The sequence below is a fragment of the Peromyscus californicus genome, unplaced genomic scaffold (genome assembly GCF_007827085.1).
Source record: "Peromyscus californicus insignis strain IS unplaced genomic scaffold, ASM782708v3 Scaffold_3__1_contigs__length_106647218, whole genome shotgun sequence".
NCBI lineage: Eukaryota > Metazoa > Chordata > Mammalia > Rodentia > Cricetidae > Peromyscus > Peromyscus californicus.
This window is the reverse complement of record NW_026294551.1, coordinates 17,346,181-17,370,432: the sequence shown is the minus strand read 5'-3', so window position 1 is coordinate 17,370,432 and position 24,252 is coordinate 17,346,181. Positions and strand designations below refer to the sequence as shown.

The 24,252-nt window shown below is 50.6% G+C and overlaps 1 protein-coding gene across 2 annotated transcripts in view; it reads left to right on the top strand.

The window, feature by feature from the left end:
* The window catches only part of Mrc2 (mannose receptor C type 2), a 61,517-nt gene that overhangs the window by 31,094 nt on the left and 6,171 nt on the right, over window positions 1–24,252 (top strand). For both annotated transcript variants that reach the window (XM_052757052.1, XM_052757050.1), the window contains exons 2-20: window positions 2,352–2,753; window positions 5,361–5,534; window positions 5,705–5,869; window positions 6,074–6,187; window positions 6,660–6,803; window positions 9,614–9,802; window positions 9,984–10,138; window positions 12,226–12,333; window positions 14,462–14,577; window positions 14,981–15,129; window positions 15,742–15,959; window positions 16,863–17,005; window positions 18,170–18,272; window positions 18,478–18,616; window positions 18,737–18,772; window positions 19,031–19,191; window positions 19,289–19,356; window positions 20,917–21,017; window positions 21,320–21,462. In XM_052757052.1, coding sequence (XP_052613012.1) covers window positions 2,352–2,753; window positions 5,361–5,534; window positions 5,705–5,869; window positions 6,074–6,187; window positions 6,660–6,803; window positions 9,614–9,802; window positions 9,984–10,138; window positions 12,226–12,333; window positions 14,462–14,577; window positions 14,981–15,129; window positions 15,742–15,959; window positions 16,863–17,005; window positions 18,170–18,272; window positions 18,478–18,616; window positions 18,737–18,772; window positions 19,031–19,191; window positions 19,289–19,356; window positions 20,917–21,017; window positions 21,320–21,462 — 2,828 coding nt within the window. The remainder of the gene's footprint in view (window positions 1–2,351; window positions 2,754–5,360; window positions 5,535–5,704; window positions 5,870–6,073; window positions 6,188–6,659; window positions 6,804–9,613; window positions 9,803–9,983; window positions 10,139–12,225; window positions 12,334–14,461; window positions 14,578–14,980; window positions 15,130–15,741; window positions 15,960–16,862; window positions 17,006–18,169; window positions 18,273–18,477; window positions 18,617–18,736; window positions 18,773–19,030; window positions 19,192–19,288; window positions 19,357–20,916; window positions 21,018–21,319; window positions 21,463–24,252) is intronic.

The window sequence follows — 24,252 nt, the reverse complement described above, 5'->3', positions numbered from 1 at the left end:
TTTTGTTTTTCAAGACAGGGTTTCTCTTTGTAGCTTTGGAGCCTTTCCAGGAATTCACTCTGTAGACCAGGCTGGCCTCAAACTCACAGAGATCCGCCTGCCTCTGTCTCCCAAGTGCTGGGATTAAAGGCACTGGCCCTTTTTTGTTTGTTTGTTTGTCTTCTGAAGTGTGAATTGTTAGGTGGAGGAAATAGTGCAAAGGCCTTGAGACTGGAAAACAACCAAACATGGACATAAATAAATTGGGAATAGTAAGAAATTAATGGTGTGTCTTAGGATTTCTATTGCTGTGAAGAGATACCATGACCACGGCAACTCTTACAAAGAAAAACACTTAATTTGAGTGTCTCGCTTATAATTCAAAGGTTTAGTCCATTAATGTCATGGCGGGCAGCAAAGCAGCATGCAGGCACACATGGTGCTGGAGAAGGCACTGAGAGTTCTGTATCTTGCAGGTCACAGGAAGTGGCCTGAGACACTGGGTGTTGCTGGGGTTCAGCTTTGGCTCTGGTTCAGGTCCTGAGACAGGGAAGGGGTGTCGGTGCAAGGAAGAAATCTGACCACCAAGTGGATTGCATTCAAGTGGCCCCTGAATAGTTCGAGCCGTCTTTGTTTCTACTTTAACAGAGTTTTTTTTTGTGAGGCTTACATGAACAGCTTTATCACTGGTTCCTATTTTTGACTTTCAAGAAATACATGGTATTTTAAGGAACACATCGTAATTAAAAAAAAAAAACATTGTTCCCCCTTTTCCCCAAACACTTTCCCACCCCCTACATAACCTTATTCTAGACACAGAGGTCAGCATTTTTGCAGCTTAACTAAGTATCAAGCCAGACACATCCTGCTCTTGCAACACTAATGTCAGCTGGCAGCTACCTGCGATTACAAAGTTTGAAAAGTGATGAACATGGGTGCAATTCTTTAAGGACAACAATATTCAAACCCAAATAATTACAAAGTTTAAAAAGTGATGAACATGGGTACAATTCTTTAAGGACAACAATATTCAAACCCAAATAATTCTTTCATGTCTGCAAGATATGCTTTTATACAGTTCCCTTTTCTACAAGAGGGCCCCATGTCTCAGTCTCTCAGTAAAAGGCAGACTTTGGTAAGACACTCTTTTCCCATCTCACTATACCGTACTTCTTCCACCAATATAAGCTCCTGTGTATGGTGAAGGTGGATCTATCCATCCTATATTTTGCATCACATTTTTTCCCATTATATCATACCAGATCCTACCATTGATTCTATATGCTTGGTATCCAGGAAACTTACTCTAAACAGTTGGCACTATGTATATTCCTAAGGCTTTTTTCCTGTTCTCTGTATGCATGCCTTACTCTCCCTTCCAGAACTGAGACAAGGTAAATGTTCCAAGTGTTGTTTTCTCATATGCACCAAATTGTCTCTGTTGTCTCAGAAAAGTTCCCAGGATTAGGAGTCGTAGTAATTCCAGAGAAGAAATTTGAGAAGCATTAGCCCCCTGCTGATTCTAAGGGGAAAGCATTCGAGAAAGAACAGAATTTTCAGGGAAAATTACAACTGTTGTATGTGTGACTGGCAAAGTAAAACTAAAAACCGCCCAAAGAAATCAGCAATATAATGAGAGAGAAAAAAGACCGTAAGCTGCATGAATTCAGCAAAGTCCTGCTCAGCCCTGTGGTCCACTGGTCCTTGCCAAGGGAGAGACTGTCTTCCATGGGCTTTGCCTCTCGGAGACCTGTTGGACAGGCATTTGTACACTGATCCGAGACTAGGCTGCACCACTCCCAACAGGGTGTGGCTTGAGCGTATAGGAGACCTCAAAGCCCACCCCCACAGTCACATATTTCCTCTAACAATGCTACACCTACTCCAACAAAGCTACACCTCCTAATAGTGCCACTCCCTTTGGGGGCCAACCACCACAATAAAGAAATGAGATGATCATAAAAATGCTGTAATGACAGTTATTTAAAACTTAGAAATTATTTATTTCTAGAATTTTCCATTTAATATCTTAGGAATTTGTTGTCAGTAGGTAACTGGCACTAAAGAAAATGAAGCTACAGATAAAGGGCACATGTGTATGAGGCACTGGATGTGCTCTGTAGAGTTGGGTTTGATTTTAGAGTTGGGCAGATGCCGGGATCCTGCTTCCAGGTGGAGATGGAACTAAACAGGAATGGGCTATGCCACTTCTGGATACCGGGGCATAGCTGTGCCCCTCACCCTACCTTGAACTGGGGAGGACCAAGTGATTTAACACATGAGACAAATACTGGGCAATGGTCAGTGCCTGTAGGCCTTAGCAGTCACCAAGGCCAAGGTATGATGACTTCTTGTCCTGTCTTTCCTTCCAGAACCTGACGTCTTCCTCATCTTCAGCCAGGGGATGCAGGGCTGTCTGGAGGCCCAGGGTGTGCAGGTCCGAGTCACCTCAGTCTGCAACGCCAGTCTCCCAGCCCAGCGTTGGAAGTGGGTCTCCCGGAATCGACTCTTCAACCTGGGTGCCATGCAGTGCCTAGGAACAGGCTGGCCGGTCGCCAACACCACAGTTTCCCTGGGCGTGTATGAATGCGATCGAGAGGCCCTGAGTCTCCGCTGGCATTGTCGTACACTAGGGGACCAGTTGTCCCTGCTTCTGGGGGCCCGTGCTAGCAATGCATCCAAGCCTGGCGCCCTTGAGCGGGGTGACCAGACCCGCAGCGGCCAGTGGAGCATCTATGGCACTGAAGAGGACCTGTGTGCTCGGCCCTACTATGGTGAGGAGCTCCTTGCAGGCAAGAGATGCCAAAGGGACGGGGTCAGGGTGGCAAGGCCTTTGCCTGCTGTGGACCCTTGGCAGTCAGGTTTAATAGGAAGAAGTTTCAAATAATTAGGGAAATTAACTTCAAAGGGCTTAATTTGATTTTCTTAAAAAAAATTTAAAAATTAAGCCTTTAATCCCAGCACTAGGGAGACAGAAGCAGGTGACTCTCTGTGAGTTCGAGGCCAGCCTGGTCTACAAAGTGAGATCCAGGACAGGCAGCAAAACTATATAGAGAAACTCTGTCTCGAAAAAGAGAGAGAGAGAGAGAGAGAGAGAGAGAGAGAGAGAGAGAGAGAGAGAGCGAGCGAGCTGGCTGCTCTTCCAAAGGACCCAGGTTCAATTCCCAGCACCCACATGGCAGCTCGCAACTGCTTCAGTTGTTCCAGGAGATCCGACACCCTCACAGGGACATACATGCAGGCAGAACACTGATGTACGTACAATTAAAGTAAATAAATCATAAAAAAATTCAAAATTAGAGGCTGGGGAGATGGCTGAGTCAGTCAAGTGCTTGTCACCTAAGTATGAGGACCCTGGTTAAATCCCCAGGGTCAGCGTAGAAAGCCAGGTGTCGGGCAACACGCTTATAATCCCAGCACTGGGAAGGCGGACCCAGGAGGGTCCCCGAGGCTCCAGCTAGTCGGCCTTGCTGACTGTGTAAGCCCCAGGCTAACGAGAGACCCTGTCGTAGAACCCAAGGTACCACAGGCGTTGGTGGTGGTGTACTCCCTTAATCCCAGCACTCGGGAGACTGAGGCAGATGGACTTCTGGCCAGCCTGGTCTACAGAGTGAGTTCCAGGACAGCCAGGGCTACACTGTCTCAAACCCCAACCCCTACCCTACCCCACCCCACCCCCCAAAAAAGAAAGAAAAGAAAAACCCAAAGTGGACAGCTTATAGATAACCCAGATGGCAAAAACAAAGATCAGAAGTAAACATTGAAAGAAAAGTCCACAGAGGATATCTGGTTTCTTAGGAGACCAGGAGGGCCTTTCTGAAGATGCAACTTTGTCTTTTTCCTCTGAAATGTGAATTGTCAGCTGGAGGAGACAGTGCAAAGGCCTTGAGCCTGGAGACAGCCAACCAGGGACCTGGTGCTGACATCTAGCTCCACATGCACACATGCGCCCGTGAATACGTATTTGCACATCTGTAAACACCTTCGCATGAGCTGCGCACACATAAAGTTAAAAATTTGAGGCCAAACAAGGTGGGTCAGGGGGTAGAGGTGCCTGAAACCTTCATGGTGGAAGTAGAGAAATAACTCCTGGAAGTTGTCCTATAAAATACACACACACACACACACACACACACACACACACACACACACACACGCACACTCACACACACACACACAAATTTAAAGATTAGAAAGTAAAAATAATGGAAATTTCAAAATTAACTTGCACCATCCCATAAAGTGACGGAGAATACGCAAGGCAAGGACTCCCCGTACGCCCGGGGAAAGTCGCATCATGACAGGAAGTGAAGCGGCTACGGAGACTAATCTGATTTTTCTGGAGAAGGGCTAACACTATAAAGAGGATTGTGCTGAGCCTGGAGTGTGTTAAGCCCAGCTAAAGGCCTTAGAGAATTCGGACTATTAAGACATGGAAGCATTTAAGGCGAGCATCGTGGCTCAGGTTTACACTCCCAGCCCTGGGGCGGTGGGTGGGGCAGGAGGACTAAGGCCAGCCTGGGCTACTCGGGACATTGGGGGCTAGCCTGGGCTATGGGGTGGAGGAAGAGGTGCTGCAAGCATTTGGAACTGAGAGGAGATAGGAGAAGGGGCCAAGAGAGCCGCTCCTAAGCTGCATTAGTTATAAAGACAATAGGAACATGACGTTGGGGCTGGTGAGACGGCTCCGTGGGTGCACACCTGTCACCAGTCCCTGGGACCCACAACTCCCATAAGTTGTCCTCTGACTTTTATATATTGTGTGTGTTTTCCCCCTCCCCCGATAAAATGCAATCAATTTTTAAAAAATCCTGACAGTATATTAAAATAATTCAAGATTAATACTGCTTATAAGACTTCAAAAATGAATACCCTAAAGTTAAATGACCCTCCCCCACGTTCACTCGACAGAGAGACCCCCATGACGACACCACACAGGTTTTGCAGGTGGCTAATGGGGACCTTAGTCACTCAAGATCTTGTGACAGATCCGTTTTTTGGAATGCTTTCCCGGAAGGACACTTGTGTTCCAAGATAGAGCGTTTAGGGGCAGCCGGGAGCCTTGGTTGGCTGGCTCAGCCCTCTGTGCCACTGGAAAGGCATTGGAGGGGTTGGGAAGCCCTTTTCTCACCTAATGGGGGTGTGCAGTAGGCCTGTCCCGTGTTTCTAGGCTGTCCCAATAACAAGAGTTGGTTCTCTCTTTAAAGCCATTGTCCAGTGCCGTTACCTCTCAACCCGACTCTTCAGGCTCTGCTCACTCCTATATTCCCAGTCTCCTGAGTTATAGTGGATTTTCCCTTGGTGTGTGTGGGGGGGGGCAGGAGGGGGGCAGGCAGCCTGTGGGGGTCTGGGCACCAAGGCATGACTCTCTTCCCCTATAGAGGTCTACACCATCCAGGGAAACTCCCACGGGAAGCCATGTACCATCCCCTTCAAATACGACAATCAGTGGTTCCACGGCTGCACCAGCACTGGCCGGGAAGATGGGCATCTGTGGTGTGCCACTACCCAGGACTATGGCAAAGATGAGCGCTGGGGATTCTGCCCCATCAAGAGTGAGAAGCAGACGGAGTGGGAGAGCCCTGGAGGGAGGCCAGTGATGAGGAACAGGGAGCGGAGGTGGGGGTGGGGGGACAGACTCAGGGCTGAAGAACGGAAGTCCTTCTGTGGTGCAGCCTGTATGGGAGTTGGGGAAGGACCTGTGGTCCATCTGTGGTGGTGGCAGGTAACGATTGTGAGACGTTCTGGGACAAAGACCAGCTGACAGACAGCTGCTACCAATTTAACTTCCAATCCACGCTGTCCTGGAGGGAGGCCTGGGCCAGCTGCGAGCAGCAGGGTGCGGACCTGCTGAGCATCACGGAGATCCATGAGCAGACCTACATCAACGGTGAGGTGGAGGGCAGCCCCCCTGTGGCTCAGCCTCTCGACTTAAGTCTGACCGGTGCTGGGGGTGGGGGACACCAGCAATCTGAGATCAGCCTCTCCCCGCCATCACCAGGCAGAACCCTGTACTCCGGGAGGGGCACGTGAAGAGAGAGAGGTAGGGCAGAGGACCAGATTCCCCTTCCTCAGGGTCCACTTTTTCTACCAGGACTCCTCACGGGCTACAGCTCTACACTGTGGATTGGCCTTAACGACCTGGACACCAGTGGAGGCTGGCAATGGTCGGACAACTCACCCCTCAAGTACCTCAACTGGGAGAATGGTGAGACATGGGGACCCCGCGGATGCTTGGCTTCCTTCTACCCTGCGCTAGAGGTGGGAAGCCCGGTTTTCCGGCCCCTCCTGGAATGTGCCCCAGTGCCTTGGTGTGAAGTGGGAACCGCCAGCAAGACACCCTGCTCAGTCAGTTGAGTCCTGGCCTAGCCCAGGGCTTGGACCCAACCGCAGTCTCTCTTCACCGCTTTTAGACACACACAGCTGCGGCTGTGTACCCAGGGCCTCGCCGGGGAGGTAGGGCTGAAGTATACATTGCTGGTTAGGGGGTTAGGACGGCATGAGCCCAGGCTAGAAAGCGGGGTGACCCAGGGGTGGGATGGACAAAGCTGTGTGGAGGGCTGGGCTTCTCTGCTAATGCAGACATCCCAGGGAGGGAAAGGAGGCAGGGAGCCCGGAAAAGGGCGCACACAGTATGAGCTTCCCTCTCCCGGGGTGCTGGCACCCTGCCTGTCCCACAGATCAGCCGGACAACCCAGGAGAGGAGAATTGTGGAGTGATCCGGACCGAGTCCTCAGGTGGCTGGCAGAATTATGACTGCAGCATCGCCCTGCCCTATGTTTGCAAGAAGAAGCCCAATGCCACAGCCGAGCCCAGCCAGCCAGGTGAGCCAGGTCACAGGAGGCCAAGGCCGTCAGGGCCACAGCCCAGCTCAGCCTTTCCTGTTCCCTACAGACTCAAGTGACTCGGACTCTCTATTGATTATTCAGCAAGCCTGGAAAATGTGCCATTAATTCATTGGGCGAACATTTTGTTGGGAACTGTGTTAAAGGCTGGTGGTATTCACTAGGCCCGTGGAGACCACAGTCTGCCGGAGGTCACGGGCATCTTAATACTTAGTTAGAATACGGTGAGCTGTGGGCCAAGAAAATATGAAATGAATGTGAGAGGGGGGGAGCGATTGAGCTTCTGGGAGTTGAGGGTTTTCATGGATGTGATGCTGGATTTGAGATTTTCAGGTTGATAGTTTAAAAGGCAGAAGGAGGGCTGGGGTCGATAGCCCAGTTGAAGACCTGAGCTCAATCCAAAGCACCCATATTAAAATAAAAAGCCAGGTGTGGTGGGGTGCATCTGTAATCCCAGTGCTGGGGAGACAAGAGGGCCCTGTGGCTCACTGGCCTCCAGGCTAGCCTACCTGTTAAGTTCCAGGTCAGCAGGAGACTTTAAAAAAAAAAAAAAAAAAGCCGGGCGGTGGTGGCGCACGCCTTTAATCCCAGCACTCGGGAGGCAGAGCCAGGCGGATCTCTGTGAGTTCGAGGCCAGCCTGGGCTACCAAGTGAGTTCCAGGAAAAGGTGCAAAGCTACACAGAGAAACCCTGTCTCGAAAAAAACCAAAAAAAAAAAAAAAAAAAAAAGATGGATGCCACCTAAGAAGGAAAACTCAAGGTTGTCTTCTGACCCCCACATACACACACGTGCACCTGCACACACACACACACACACACACACACACACATACACATACACACACACACACACACACACACACATGAAGGCAGAGAGGTGTGGGAGGGGGCCGATTCTGGCAGCGGGAGCTGCCTGTGGGAGGTGTGGATGCCTGCAGTGCTGAGAGGTGGAGCCCTGTACTTTAGAGGGAACCCGACACTCGCCCAGCAGCATCAGAAAAAGCCTGTTAGCAATGCCGGTGAGGGGGCCCCACCCCAGATTAACTGAATCAGAACCTGCATTTAACAAGACACCCCGCTCCCCCGGGTGATTCTGAAGCAGGGCGTTCATTCGACTTGAGCTCAGAAAGGCAGGTTGCAGCCGGTCTCCGAAGTCTGAGTGGGGCTGGGTGGCCCTTGGGAAGCTTCTGTGGGCTTTTAAGCCAGGGAGTGTCTCACTTGAAGGTATGATTCAAAGAGATAAATCTGGAGGCCTCCTGGGAGAGATGGAGTGTGGGGTGATGGGCGGGGCCTGCTTTGGGGACTGTCCCCCTCTGGCATATGACCTTGGACATGCAGCCGGGTCTCTGAGATGTAGAATCCTCACTTGCAAATTGGGAATGGATGCATTCCCTCTTGCAAAGTTATGGTAAAGCTGGAGCCCTGGCCTGGCCTGTGGAGTGTCTCTGTGGCTGGCACTTGCCATTGTAAAGCTGGAGGGGTTATGTTGTTCAGTTTGTGTAGCTGTGGGTTGCTAAAGTAGGGATTTTGACAAAGAAAATATAGTATATCCATGGAAACCTCCACAGAGAGGGAGAGGGAGAGGGCTCTGTGAGCCATCTTTCCCTATGGCTCATGTGGGGAGCCCTGATTAGCCACTGGGATCTGAAAACCTGTCTGTGGCTTGGATTTGCCTCTCCTGTCCCCATTCAGTCCCCAGCTGTTTGCAGGAAGCCTAATCTAAGCAATAAGATGAGTTCTGTGTTCTGGCCAGTCTCATTATGAAGGACATGTCATTTCCAAAGCAGGGGTCATATTTCCAGAGGACCCTTCCTTCCCTCAGACCCCTGGGATATGAATAGCTACTAAAATCTATTCTGGGCTGCAGCCTGGAGTCTTAACCCATTGGCTAACAAAAGATGATTGACATCTCCTGTGCCACAGAGCAGGGCTGTTCCCTTTCTGAGCCCACCCACTTTGAGGAGTCTCTAGCAAGAAATATGGTGGGAGCACCCCAAAGTTGACCAAGATGGAGCTGGTATTAGAATTCTAATCTGGAGCAATGCACAGGATGGGCCCACATCCTCTCTCTTGCCTTAGACAGAATCCTGCCTGAGCCTGACTTTGTGGGTGGTTGGATGAAATTTTGTTTTCTTTTGCCAAGACCCAAGTGAGGACTTGTTTGCCTCAGCTGCCCTCAGACCCCATTCCCTAGCGGACAAACCCAAAAGGCACCTCTGTGGGTGCAGGAGAGGGCCTTCAGAAGCAAGAGGAGGTATGGAGAGGGGAGGAGCTGGCGAGGGGTCCTAGCGAAGGGGTGTGATCGATCTGCCAGACTTGATGTGCCCTGTGATATTCCTGACTGCTCATCCCACCTCTGGTCACACAGGGCCCCCTTACTCACTCAAGGCTTCCCACATTTCTTTTACCCAAGACTACCCAGGCCACCAGAGAGGGGGTGCTCTGTGAATGTTATTTGTTGGAGGTTCCATTTAATAGCAAAGGGGCTTTGAGATAAGTTGGATTCTCTTAGCTGGCAACCCTATTTGCAGGCGATACTGGTTTAGGAAGCAAGTGTGTCCCATCACCTGCCCATCTCGGCCAGAGAGGGCCTGTCCTGTGTGGACTCTGCTATCACTGGGTTTCTGCCCCTAGGCCCCCAGCAGCCATGGGGCATTTTTTTGTTTTAAGTATCTTAAGGTTATTGTCATGGGGAAGGCAGATGTGAGACAGGTTGGGGAGTTGGGGAGGGTGTGTGTGTGACACCCATTGGGTTCTGTCTGAGCACATCCATGTGCCTCTCTCCATAGACAGGTGGACCAATGTCAAGGTGGAGTGTGACCCCAGCTGGCAGCCGTTCCAGGGCCACTGCTACCGCCTGCAAGCTGAGAAGCGCAGTTGGCAAGAGTCCAAGAGGGCGTGTCTACGGGGTGGGGGTGACCTGCTTAGCATCCACAGTATGGCTGAGCTGGAGTTCATCACCAAACAGATCAAGCAAGGTGAGGGGCTGCCTGGCCACTGCGCTGGGTGGAGGGCGGGGGGGGGGGGGGGGGGGGGGGGGGCTGTATGTCTAATCCCTTCCTTCCCAGGAAACTCAAAGAATATTCTTTCCTTCATTGCTGGTCTGAGGCTGACTTCAATGTCTTCTCTCTCTTCCTCTCCTCCCCTGCTGTACCTCAGAGGTGGAGGAGCTGTGGATTGGCCTCAATGATTTGAAACTGCAGATGAATTTTGAGTGGTCTGATGGGAGTCTCGTGAGCTTCACCCACTGGCACCCCTTTGAGCCCAACAATTTCCGTGACAGCCTGGAGGACTGTGTCACCATCTGGGGGCCGGTGAGACTCTCCTTTCTCATAATAGCACCCTAGCACCCGCCCCCCATGTTCCAGTTGCCCTTCCCCTGGCTGAAAAACAGGTGTCCTGCTGTTACCTCCTGTGGGTACCAAGCCCCTTCCTGCCACAAGAGTGGCTGGCAGGGTTTGAATCCCACCTTCACCTCCATAGCTAAGTTACCGGCAGGGTTGGAAGAGAGAATTCTCCAGAAGCCTTAGGCAAACTGGCAGGCCCGTTCTTGGTCTCTGCCAGCTGTTCCTCCCTACTGGCAGGTGGCACCAGAACCTACACAATGGTGAGGCTGGGCAAGCAAGGACATTCTCTGCCAGCCCTTGCCCTCCAGGACCCTCCTCGGCTCAGGGTTCTGTCTCCTCAAGAAATCATGGGGTGATGGCTGTTTGCCATGCCTGGATTCAGACTCAGGGTGGATAGGAGAAGGAATTGAGGCAGGATTTTGACAAAGAGCCTGAGCCCTGAGCATAGATTACGTCTCCTGATATCAGATGCAGCTGTGGAGCTAAGCAGCCGATTCATTTGCATCAAGGGATTCTATTTAAAAATTTAAATTATTTGGTGAGCGTCTCTTCTGAGCCAGGCATCTCCTGAGTGCTGGGATGCATAGTTGCCATGTTGTCAGAGTGGAGCAGACTCAGTGCTGACTAGGAGGCTGGGGATACTGAGGAAAGCTCAGGTGTTCTTCTTTACCACCTGAGATTCAGGTCTGGGCACACCAGCCCTTTACCCTACCCAGTTCTTCAGTAGTCCCAAGGGTAAGACCCATGTGTGGCGGGGTATTTGATTACAGTATGAACCCCAAGATTGTGCTAATTAAATAAAATCAACCTTGGGTCAAGAGGCAGAGCCAGCAACTAGTTGACAGGAAGTGGCTATAGAGAGTATGAAGGAATCAAGAAAACAGATAGAGAAATGCACAGGAAGTAGTAGGGAGGGACTTTGAGTTTGGCAGGCTTTTTTGGTTTGAGGCAGCAGAAGAGAAACTCTCTTTTCTGGGAAGTCGGCTGAGGAGGAAGGTCAGCTGGTTGCTTCTCAGTCTCTCTGAGCTAGCTCTGACCCCCAAGTCTTTATTGGTAAAATCTTAAGGTTGTGATTTAGTTTAAAAACAACACCCACGTACTTAGTTTTCACAGTTCATTTACCTAAGACTACCCACAATCCAAAGTAATTAGAGGGAGAATTTCGGAAACAGTTCAGAAGTATTCGATAACTTTTGTTTTAAGTTTATTTTTACAAGTATGGGTGTGTAGACGAATTGCTAAATGGTCTTATTAATTAAAAAAAAAAATGGAGCCAGATATTGGGGTTAAAACCAAGAGATCAGAAAAGCAGAAAGAAGCCAGCCACGTTCTCACCACTTGGAGACCCTCAGCAAAAGAGACCTACTTCCTATATACCCACGCCTGTATGCCTTTCTGTTCTGCTATCTCATTTCCTCTCTCTGCCCAGCTATATCACTTCCTCTTACTGCCCAGCTTTGTCACTTCCTGTCTGTATGGTTAGTGCTGGGATTAAAGGTATGTACCACCACGCCTGGCTCTGTTCCCAGATCAAGAAGGATCTCTGCCTTCCCAGTGATAGGATTAAAGGCATGTGCTACCATTGCCTGACCTCTGTGTTTACTATAGTGGCTGGCTTTTTCCTCTGACCCTCAGATAAACTTTATTGGGATGCACAGATAAAGTATCACCACATGGGTGTTTTGTCTGCATGCATGCCTGCATTCCACCTTCATGCCTTGTACCTGTGGAGGTCAGAAGACAGCGCTGGATCCATCTGGAACAGGAGTTACAGATGGTTATGAGCCATCTTGTATGTGCTGGGAATTGAACTCGGGTCCTCTGGAAGAGCAGCCAGTGCTCTTAACCACTGAGCCATCTCTCCAGCCCCTCAACAACTTGTTCTTTCATCTACTTGTGAGCCAGCTCTGCTCCCTCCACTGAACAGCCTGGGACACAGAGAAATGAAGCTCGTTGGCCAGGAATCACACAGTGAGCTGTCCAGGACAGGGCTGGCAGGATGATTGGTAGGGAGGGAGAGATTTGGAGTGAGTCTCCCCTATCACGTGCCCTAGGAAGGACGCTGGAATGACAGTCCCTGTAACCAGTCCTTGCCATCCATCTGCAAGAAGGCGGGCCGGCTAAGCCAGGGTGCTGCTGAGGAGGACCACGGATGCAGGAAGGTGAGGGTGTTTTTGGAACTGCCCAAGGTGGGGTCAGCCAGGGGCTCCAAGGGGCTCCCAGGGTGGACGGGGAGAGACGGAGGGAACCCTGCAGCCTTTCCCAGCATCCTCCTGTCCTCTAGTTTCCTAAATGCCCCTTCCTGAAGGAGCGATATTGAGGGGCAGGGGGTCGGGGGAGCTATATGGGGGGAAGCAGAAGGCCCCACCCTACCTCTGAATCTCTCTCCATAAGGAAGCTACGTTCTACAACAGCCAAGTGCAAGGAGCCTGTTCTAGTCATGGTAGGAGTAGGCTGTGCAGGGGCCGGCTCTGTGCACCCCAGGCTCCTCTCTCTTCTCTGCCTCAGTCTGACAACAGTGTGTTTGGCTGTCTCCTCTGGAGGAGAGAGGCCACTTGGTGGGAATGGCCTTCTCTCTTTTTATCGTTTAGTTCACTGGGGTCCAGGAGAGTTTGGGGGAGAGGAGGGGGTCTGTGAGTTGTGAAGGAGGGTAAGTGGGTGATGGGCCTCCCCGACCTTGTCGCCATCACAGTACGGCAGGGGGGTGAGCGGAGTGACGTGTAGGGAGGCTGCTCATAAGGCAGCCTCTGTGGCCCTGTGTTCAGCGGCTCCTTGCCTCAGGTTTCATTCCTAGGTGTTTTCCTTTAGGTTAAGCTCCTTCCCCAAGCCTAGCCCCAGCTGAGCTCTCCCTCAAAGGCATGATTGATGATCACACTTGCTGCAGGAGTCGGGAAGAAGGCTGCCAGAGACCCAGCTGAGGAGTCTAGTCCGGGGCGGGGGTGGGGGTGGGGTGGGGTGGGGGGTCAGTGAGCTCAGGGTGTGGCGCTGTCCTGGTGTGAGTGCCTGGAGTAGGCGACTGGAGGCCATGTATGTGTGTGGATACTGTGTCCAGGGGGATGCTTGGATAGCCAGGGGTCTTTGCCTAAGCCCTGCTTGGCATCTGGGTGCCTCCCCGACCCATGACCTCTGTCCTGACTCCTGCCACTACTGTTGCTGCCACTGCACCTGAGGCGGTCGCTTCTCTCTTTGATGAGGGTCTGCCTCTGCCTCCCTCCCTCCCTCCCAGCCCAGGCACATCCTACCAGACTCCACTCTGCAGACCCCTGAGGACCACTCAGCCCCCTCTTTATCCTGCCGTCTCAGCATAGCTTTCCAGCCCTGGTGTCCAAGCCGGCTGCTCTTTTCCATCAATACTGACTTTTAGTAGTTTTATTTCTCATTACTATGTTTGTGTCTATCATAAGTGTGTGACGTGCACATGTCATAGTGTGTATGTAGAGGCCAGAGGACGACTTTTGGGATCAATTTTCTCCTTCCACTGTGAGGTCTGTGGATTGAACTCAGGTCCTTCTAGCAAAGGCCTCTACCCTTTGAGCCATCTTTGCCAGCCCCTGGTTATTTTTATGTATTTCTTTTTATGAGTGTGTGTGCACATGGTAGATGCTTATGTGTGTATGTACGTACATGTGCATTTGTGCTCATGTTGGGGACAAAGGTCAACCTCAGGAGACTGGGGCTCCCCAGGAGGTTAGGTTGGCTGACCAGCAGACCCTCAAGAATCTGCCTGCTTCCTCCTCCTCCAAGCTGAGATTAAAAGCACGGGCCACCACACCTGGTTTTTTGTTTGTTTGTTTGTTTTTTGTTTTTTTTTTTATACATGAGTTCTGGGGATCTGAACTCAGGTCCACGTGCTTGCATAGTAAAGCCCTTTACCAACTAAGCCACCTCCTCAACCCCTGACTGCTTCTGTTTTTGTTTTCAGTACTGAGGACTGAGCCCAAGGCCCCACACATGCTAGCAATGTGTTCTTACCACTGAGCTATGGTATACACCCAGCTCCTGTATTTCTTGGTTTAAAAACTGCTTATTTCTCAGAGTCAGACCTCAGGCAGGTCAGTCAGCTACCTGGAGCAGCGCCACCACCCTGGTCCAACCGTTGTTGGTAGGGAGAGCTGAGAGTGACCAGGTGCAGCTCGTACTATATAGGCACTGGTCTCTGGAGCCAGTTAGTCCCCTGGATCCTGCACACATCCAGCGGTATCCTGATGTCACTCCTGCTCAAGCATGGGCAGGTAAGGGTGGAGCCTTCCTCCCACAGACACCCCTCGTCTTTCCTCTCTCTTGAGCCAGGGTTGGACATGGCATAGCCCATCCTGCTACTGGCTGGGAGAGGGCCAAGTGACCTACAGTGATGCCCGGCGGCTGTGTACTGACCATGGCTCTCAGCTGGTCACCATCACCAACAGGTATAGAGGGCAGACAGAAGTCCTGGCCAACCCTCTCCCGTGACCTTGCCTAATGGGATGATATCCTGGTAGCCTGCCCAGAGGGACCCAGAGTCCTTTGAGCCTCAGTGTGCTTCAGGGTCTTTATGATCTCTTGTTACAAGAAAGAGTTGTGTAGTTAAGTGACCTCAGGCACAGTATTAGAGGGGTGGGGACAGGTGTGGACTGGATGCCCAAGAAATAAAAATGTGGGCAATAGAGGGAGCCTGGTTACTCTGTGAGCCCTCAGGCACCCCCATTTTCCAGGGCACGTTACTGGCCATGCATAGCACTTGAGTTTCTGGGCTGGGGTGTCTGGCCTGTGGTCCAGGACTTGAGGGAAGCTACTAGTAAGTGACTGGCCTTGACTGGCTTGTTTCTGAAGATTCGAGCAGGCCTTCGTCAGCAGCCTCATCTATAACTGGGAAGGCGAGTACTTCTGGACGGCCCTGCAAGACCTCAACAGCACAGGCTCCTTCCGCTGGCTCAGTGGGGACGAAGTCATGTACACCCATTGGAACCGAGACCAGCCCGGTGAGCCGTTAACCCCGTTTGACTGACTTGAAGCAGGGGCTGTGGTAGAAGCTGTGTCAGGACCTAAGGCCTTCCCAGTATGCTGTTCCGTTGTGCCGTGTGACGGGCTCGCCCTGGAGCCTACAGGCCTGCTCAGACCCTTGGCACAGCCGTTTGCAGGCTGAGCTTCCTCTGAGCCTCAGTTCAAATGGGGATGATGGTGCATTCCTTTAGAGTTGTGTGAGGCTTAAATCTATGTATTTAACCCATGGAAAGGGATCACATATGTAATGTGCACACAACACAGATACTTGATATCTGTACAAATTTCACATTCGTTGTCTTTTTTTAGAGAAAGGGTCTCACTATGTAGCTCAGGCTAGCCCTGCAGCAATCCTCCTGCCTCAGCCCCCTGAGTACTGGGATTTTAAGTGCACGTACCACTACACCCAGCTTCAGTATCATTCTTAACCTTTCTGTAACCTAATGGGGTACATAATGAGATGGCTCACAAAGTCTAAGTATTCCCTACACAGCAGGTAGTCATGGAACTCTGCCTCATGCCTTCCCCCATTTGGGTGCTGACCCCCCCAGAACTCATCCCTGTAGAGACAAGCTCTCTCTCCTCTTCAGGGTACAGGCGTGGGGGCTGTGTGGCTCTGGCCACGGGCAGTGCCATGGGCCTATGGGAGGTGAAGAACTGTACATCATTCCGGGCTCGCTACATCTGCCGACAGAGCCTGGGCACACCAGTGACACCAGAGTTGCCTGGGCCAGACCCCACACCCAGCCTCACTGGCTCCTGTCCCCAGGGCTGGGCCTCAGACCCCAAACTTCGACACTGCTATAAGGTGGGATACCCTAATTGTCGTGGTGGGGGGCACAGAGGGAGGACAAGAACACTGAGGTAGCTCAGCTGGGGAGGCCTGGGGACCATCATGACCCTGAGGTCCCAGTCTAGACCTCAGACTAGAGTAATTGCTGATGAAGAATTTGTCAGTGGGTTCTGAGGCCTGATGTGCATGCAGTAGGTGCTTAGCAGATGTGAAGAGTTGAAGGAGCCAGATCCCAGCATGTTCTTCAGAAACCCCTGGGGACCCCGAGAAAGAGAGAATCTGCTGGGAAAGCATGTGTGAGGCCCTGGCTTTGGATTTGGAAGGTCTGTGTGGGGCCTGGTGATTTGCCAAGCTTGGGAGCCACCAATTTGCTTTGTTGTTTGAGATTTCTGTATTTGCTTTTGAGACAGGGTCCTGCTGTGTAGCCCAGGCTAGCCTCCAGCTCTTGGCAATCCTGCTTCAACCTCTCAAGTACTGATACAGGCGTAAGCCACTATGGCCAACTTCTCATATGTAGCCCAGGTTGGCCTCAAACTCACTATGTAGTTGAGGATAACCTTGAACTTATGGCCTTTGCCTCTATTTCTCAAGTACTAGGTTTGCACGCATGTACCACGATGCCTGGCTTCCAAGGCCTTTTATTATATGCAGAAACTAAAGTTGGTGGGGGGGGGGGAAGAATCCGTCCTCAGTAAGTTGTGGCTCTGTATGGATTAGAACCTAACTCTTGGTCTGAGGATGAGGTACCGGGCCTCTTGCCAGGAGCTGATAGCGTCACCTGCCTTCCTGAGATAGAATTGTCTTTGGTTTTCGCTGCCTGGTGAAGCCACAGCACCTAATCCTATCGCGGTCATGAGGAGGTGGCAGATGCCTTTTGGCCCATGGCCACGGCTTAGACAGCTGGCTTTGTTCTCCCAGGTGTTCAGCTCAGAGCGGCTGCAGGAGAAGAAGAGTTGGGTTCAGGCCCTAGGGATCTGCCGGGAGTTGGGGGCCCAGCTGCTGAGTCTGGCCAGCTATGAGGAGGAGCATTTTGTGGCCAACATGCTCAACAAGATCTTTGGGTACTGAATGGGTGTGGTGGCCCGCACTTGGGTGGGGACAGGCTCCGTTGCTAGAGGCTTGGTTCTGTCATGCTTGGGGTGAGAAGGTAGGCAGATGGATGGTGTCCTCAGAGGGCCCAGCTGAGGTTTGGAAAGACCTGTATCTGTTAGTAATGCCAGAACTATCCTGTCTCCTTCAAGTTGCCATGGTCTCCTGGGATCTTAGGTGAATGTACAGGCGACCCACTTATAGGAGACCCGATTGCCAACCAGTGTCCCATAGCCAGGGATGTCACGTCTGTGTCTCTCAGACAGAGTTCCCATTGCAGATCCAATCCCCATTCCCTGCCCCCACCACTGGTTTCGTAAGAACCGGCACCTCTCAATAAACCATCCTGAAAGACAGAGGAAGAAAGGCTGAAATTGCTCCGGCAAGGGATGAGGAGTTTGCCCAGATCCTGTCTTTGCCCTGTAGGTTCTGAGGACTGTAATTTATGGCACATGGCATTGTAATCATTTACTATTGGTGAAAAAACAAAAAACCCAAGTGGACCCAGGCTTCCTGAGATCTTAATTTCAGGGGTTATCTCCTCCCAGCAGTGAGGATTTTATCACTTGACTAGTAATTACGGCAGCCCGTGTTCACTGTTCACAGCCCATCACGTGTGGGCTGTTGGCATGGCTCGGCACCCTGTTCGTCAGACATGCTCATGCTCAGCTTGTCCTGATGAGTTAGTTGTTTGCCCAATGTCATGTGGGTCCTTGAAGAATCACGATTTGAACCCAGGTGTTTTTGGCTCCAGATCCTCTGTCCCCCCCCCCCCCCCCCCCCCCCCCACCCCCGCCCCGCCCCCCATACACTCATCAACTTCCTAACCTCCCCAAGCAAAAAACATGCCGACTCCTGCTGGCAGGGTACCCCAGAAGGAGGTCACAGGCCAGGGAGGCAGGCTGGCTACTGCTTTTTGAGTTAAGCAGGGCACCTGGTCTGGCTCTCTTGTCTCTAGGGAGGGAATGTCCAAAAAAAATAAATAAAAAAATCCCACAGTGCTTTGGGGCATCCATTCGCAACGTTGATGGAGAGGTTCGGGCCCTGGAGACTGCCCAGGAGACAGCTGGCAGGGGCCGGTGCGATCTTCGGGTCCCGGCCACTCTCACCTCCCCTCTCTCCTGTCCCCACCCAAGTGAGTCAGAGCCTGAGAACCACGAGCAGCACTGGTTTTGGATTGGCCTGAACCGCCGGGACCCAAGAGAGGGTCAGAGCTGGCGCTGGAGCGATGGTCTAGGGGTGAGGAGCCATGGAGGAGGCAGGTTGGGGAGGTGGGTAGGGCTTGGTTGTGGATGGGCGCCTGCTGGGGCCTGGCAGGGCCTGGCATGGGCAGGGATTTGGGTTAAAGACTGGATGCTCCCCCAGCATGGCAGGCCTCGGCTCATGCCGAACTTGGAGGTTACCTGTTGTACATCCCTCTTTCCTTCTTTATCTTGCTTTCCAGTTTTCCTACCACAATTTTGACCGGAGCCGTCATGATGACGATGACATCCGAGGCTGCGCGGTGCTGGACCTGGCCTCCCTGCAGTGGGTGGCCATGCAGTGCCAGACGCAGCTTGACTGGATCTGCAAGATCCCTAGAGGTTGGATGTGGTAGTAAGTGGGGTGGGGTGGGGTAAGTGCTGGACAACGGCTCTGAAGCCAGGAATTTTGGGGATCCGGCCCCCATCTCCCTTGACGTTTTTGGCTCTGTTGTTCTGTAGGTGTGGATGTGCGGGAACCAGATGCTGGTCCACAAGGTGAGGCCCCCAGGCTACCTGGTCCCTATCCCGGCCCTAGCGGGTCAAGGGTTTTACCTGCAGGGGGACTAAGTTAGCTAGCACTGGACACTACTGCCCTGCTTTCTGTGGTGTGGAAGGAGGGTCACGCCAAGGGTCTGTCCCAGGTTTATCTTTACAAGCCACTTGTTGCATGCTCTGGCTTTGTCCAAGCCCAGAGCTTTCAAGGGCCTGTCTAGCAGCCTGGCGTCTGCTCCCACCCCTGCGCTGCTCCCACAGGCCCGCTGGACTGGCTGCGCTTCCAGGATGCAGAGTACAAGTTCTTTGAGCACCACTCGTCCTGGGCTCAGGCACAACGCATCTGCACGTGGTTCCAGGCAGAGCTGACCTCCATTCACAGTCAGGCAGAGCTGGAGTTCCTGGGGCAAAACCTGCAGAAGGTGGGCGTGAGAGGCAGTACGTGGTTACGGGTTCGGAAGGGGCAAAGGTTGAAGACAGGGACCCTGCTACCCCTTACCTGCCTGCCGCCTTCTCCAGTTCTCCTCAGGCCAGGAGCAGCACTGGTGGATCGGCCTGCACACGTCGGAGAATGATGGGCGCTTCAGGTGGGAACGCTGGTGGGCGGCAGGTGTGAGAGGGGGCACGTGTGTGAGTGGCTAGCTGTGTCCCCAAGCTAGAGGTGTCGGGGCTGACCAGACAGAGGCAGATAGACCTGCATTTGAATTCAACTCTGCTCCTCACTGGCTACATGGCCTTGAACAAGTAAGTGACATGTTTCTGGCCTCTGTTTTCTTATCTGAAGGTGGCAATAGGGAGACCTGCCTCCTGGGATTCTTGTGAGGATTAGAAATAGCAAATTGAGGGGCTGGGGATGTAGCTCAGTGGTAGAGTGCTTGCCTAGCATTCTCGAGACCCTGGGGTTGATTCCTGAACTACAGAGTGAACAAATACTCCAAAACACCAAAAAGTTTTATTTCTATAAACCAATCATCAATCAATCCAGTGTTATTATTTAATTTAGGTATTTATTTATTTTGAGACAGGGTCTCACTGTATAGCCATGGTTACCTATGTAGACCAGGCTGGCCTTGAACTCACAGAGATTCCCTTGCCTCTGCTTCCCAAGGGTTGGAATTGAAAGGTATATGCCACCATACCCAGTTATTTTATTTTTAAAGGTTAATCATTACTGTACTACAGTATTCCTTTAATTATTTTTAATTTTTAAAAGGTTTTTAAGTTATGTATATGCATGTATTTCTATATGTGTGTATGTACATGTGTGTGTGGGTACCTACAGAGTCAAAAGAGGATACCAGGTCTCCTGGAGTTATAGGTGACTGTGAGCTACCCGTGTGTGTTGGGAACTGAACTGTAATCCTCTGGAAGAGCAGTACACACTCTTAACAGCTGAACCATTTCTCCTGCCCCTCAATGATGATCATTTTTAGGCTAGTTTCTAACTAGACATAAAATTTTAAAACTGGCAAAAGCCATGATTTGCTCAAGAATACTATTGCTCACACACCTCATAGGTTATTTTATAGCATATACCAGTTTGCCAAGTTTCAGATGCCAAAATGCTAAGCTATTGCATCTACTCTTTTCTACCTAGTTGTGGCTTACTGCTCTGGAGACTCCGGGAGCACGTGGTGTTGACAGGTCACCATGCCACTACCGCTTCTCAAAGTCAGATCCACTAAAATAGAACATTCATGTCCTTAAGACACGAGACCTAGCAAAAAGCCACTGGATAGCACAGTGTTCTGTTTGATAAGTAACAATTTTAAGTCCTTGCTACAGCATCCAGCAAGCACCGGGTGCTACACGATGGTGGCACTTTCCCATTATACCTGGTGTCACGTTAGGAACAAACTGGCCAGCACATGGACAAAGCATATGCTGGTTTCCAGGGGACTATAGTCAGTCCCTGTCTTACATGCATTAGGACGCCAAAGCAGAAGACCAGAAGTCGGTAGAGATCTGAGCGATTCCTGGCGGTAGGCTTTTCATGCAGAGAGCTGAGTGCATGCTGGGAAGGGCTTTTCTTGGAGCCTGTAGGCCTGGGGTCTCGGGGTGCACTGGGCTGTGTGCTCCTTCAGGCCCGTCTGTGCTCCCAGTGCTGTAGATGGAGGAGGCTGAACCTGAGTTCTGTGCCTCCACAGGTGGGCAGATGGCTCTATTATAAACTTCATCTCCTGGGCACCCGGAAAACCTCGACCCGTCGGCAAGGACAAGAAGTGTGTGTACATGACAGCCAGCCAAGGTGAGGATGAGGAGGATCAGAGAGGGTGCTGTCAACATGAAGAAGGGGTTAAGGTTGGGTGTATCCAGGTAGGCCTAGGGGGCCATGGGTCTCTTCTCTGTGTGAGCAAATTGAAGAAGGGCTATATCCAGGGAGCAATGGGTGCATCCATGGCCAAGAACATAGAGGACTTCAGCTCAGCCCATATTCTCAGAGCATGGGACCAAGAGTGCTGCCTGCCCTGCCCTGCCCTGCCCTGCCCTGCCCTGCCCTGCCCTGCCCTGCCCTGCCCTGTGGTAACAGTTCTCTTCTTCCCTTCACAGAGGACTGGGGGGACCAGAGGTGCCATACAGCCTTGCCTTACATCTGTAAGCGCAGCAATAGCTCTGGAGAGACTCAGCACCCAGACTTGCCAACTTCAGCCCTAGGAGGCTGCCCCACTGGCTGGAACCAGTTCCTCAACAAGGTAGGAAGTTGAGAGGGGATACCAAGAGAGCCAGGGGAGAGGATGGGAACATGGGATGGCTGAGCCTCAGGAGCCTTAGCTGTTTAGCAACAACAAAATCATGCACAGCCTCTTGTGTGCCAATGAGAGCGAGGCTCCTTGGAAAGTGGCTCAATGTGTAATAGGTGGGAGAGAGGTTATCTAAATACTTCTGCGAGTGTTCTAGATCAGTAGTTGTCAAACCTTTTAATAATGAAATCTATTAATAAAACAAAATATTGAGCATTTATATCCAATCTGTATGTGTGTATATGTTATTTATGTATATGTGTATGAACATACAAATAAAATTTATAGTTACTTCTACACTAATGAGACTATCATCACATGGAGTCAGATAGGCACAAGAACAGAACTGAGAGCCGGGCAGTGGTGGCGCACGCCTTTAATCCCAGCACTAGGGAGGCAGAGGCAGGCAGATCTCTGTGAGTTCGAGGCCAGCCTGGGCTACAGAGCGAGTTCCAGGACAGGCTTCAAAGCTACACAGAGAAACCCTGTCTCAAAAAACCCCCCAAAATCCCCAAAAACCCAGAACTGAAAACAGATAAAGACTGAAAATGGTATCTTTAAAAATTCTTTATTAGTGGAATGAAAATATGTTTGGGCCACACAGCTGATCAATTATAATAATTAATATTTATGCAATTGTAATAAGAAAATGTTTGCATATATTTCATTCTCTTGTTTTGCAATATAAGATTCTATTTCTTTTTCATTTAAATTTATGTTTTCACTGGTACATAAAAACATCAAAATGACAGATATGTCGGGGTGCCATGTAATGTTTTGGCACATTCATACATTGTATAATGCTTAAGTTAGGGTAAATGAGACTGTCTCCTTGAAGGCATATTCTTGCTTGGAGGGAAACCATCCTAAGTCCTTCCTTCGTGCTATCTGAAATGCTCAATACATTCTGTTCTGCAATCACCTCACCTCACAGTCACTTTACTGTATGATCACTTTTTGACGCTGTCACCTTCCCAAATGGACACCTCACCGCATGCTCACCTTTCTGCACCATAGCACCGAAACAGTTACGATCTTACATAACTTTGCCTTATTACTCGGTAACCAGCCTTTCCCTATCCCTCCCACTGTCCCTAGTACCTACCGTTCTAGTCTCAACTCTTTTTTGTCTGTTTTTGTTTTTTTAAACAGGGTTTCTCTGTGTAGCCTCGACTGTCCTGGAACTTGCTCTGTAGATCAGGGTGGGCTAGAACTCAGAGATCCACCTGTTTCTGCCCCCCAAGCACTGGGATTAAAGGCATGGGGCATGACCACCCTGCTTATCTCAATTTTTATGAGATTAAACACACACACACACACACACACACACACACACACACACACCCATTTTGAGACAGGGTCTCATGTAACCTAGGTCAGCCTCGAATTCACTATGTAGATGAGGGTAACTTTGAATTCTTGAAGGCCCAAATGCTTGGATCACAGGTTTGTGCAGTTTTATGCAGTGCTGGTAATTGAACCTACAGTCTTCTGTATGCCAGGCAAACACTTTACCGACTGAGCTATATTCCAACCAGAGATGAACTGAATTTTTCAATGTTTGTATGTGGGTGGTACATGCACATGCATGTGTGTGCACAGGCCAGAGGTTGACCTTGAGTGTTTCCTTAATGGCCCTGTACCTTAAATATGGAGGCAGGGTCTCTCATTTAAGCCCAAAGCTTGCTGATTTGGCTAGTCTAGCTAACCAGTTAGCCCTAGACATTATCTGTCTCCATCTCCTGAGTGCTGGAATTGGCAAGTGTGCCACCACACTTCCAGCATTTACATAGGTGCTTGGGATCTGAACTCAGGGCCTCATGCTTACCCAGGAAGCACCTTATCCACTGAGCCATCTCCCTACCTTTTTTTTTTTTTTTGAGACAGGGTTTCTCTGTGTAGCCCTGGCTGTCCTGGAACTCACTCTGTAGACCAGGCTGGCCTTGAACTCACAGAGACCCACCTCCCCCTGCCTTCAGAGGGCTGGGATTAAAGGTGTGCATTATCACCACTTGGCCCATAGTAATTCACTTTTTATATTCACATATGGATGAGATCACACTGTGTTTATTTTTCTATATTCTTTTTTTTTTAAGATTTATTTATTATGTATACCATGTTCTCCCGGCATGTATGCCTACATGCCAGAAGAGGGCACCAGATCTCATTACAGATTGTTGTGAGCCACCATATGGTTGCTGGGAATTGAACTCAGGACCTCTGGAAGAACAACCAGTGCTCTTAACCTCTGAGCCATCTCTCCAGCCCTTCTATATATATATATATATATATATATATATATATATATATATATATATATATATATATATATATTTTAATTCTTTTCCTTCATTTTTATTTTATGTGTATTTCTGTGCACCACATGTGTGCAATGCCCATGGAGGCCAGAAGAGGGCATCAGAGTCTCTGGAACTGGAGTTACAGACAGGTGTGAGCTATCATGTGGGTGCTGGGATCCAGACCCAGGTCCTCTACCAGAACAGCAGGCGCTCTTCACGGCTGAGCTGTCCCTGTCACCCCAGTGTTTTTCTTTTTTCTTAACAACATTTAGAAAATTACCTTTCCTGGTGTTTTGAAGCTGGCATGATGATAAACACTTGTGTCCCAGACCCCGGAGGCTGGAGGATATTGAGAGACCAGGCCAGCTAGGGCGACATGGAGAAACTGCTCAAAACAAAAAACCCCAAACAACAACAACAGAAACTCAGAAAACCAAAAATG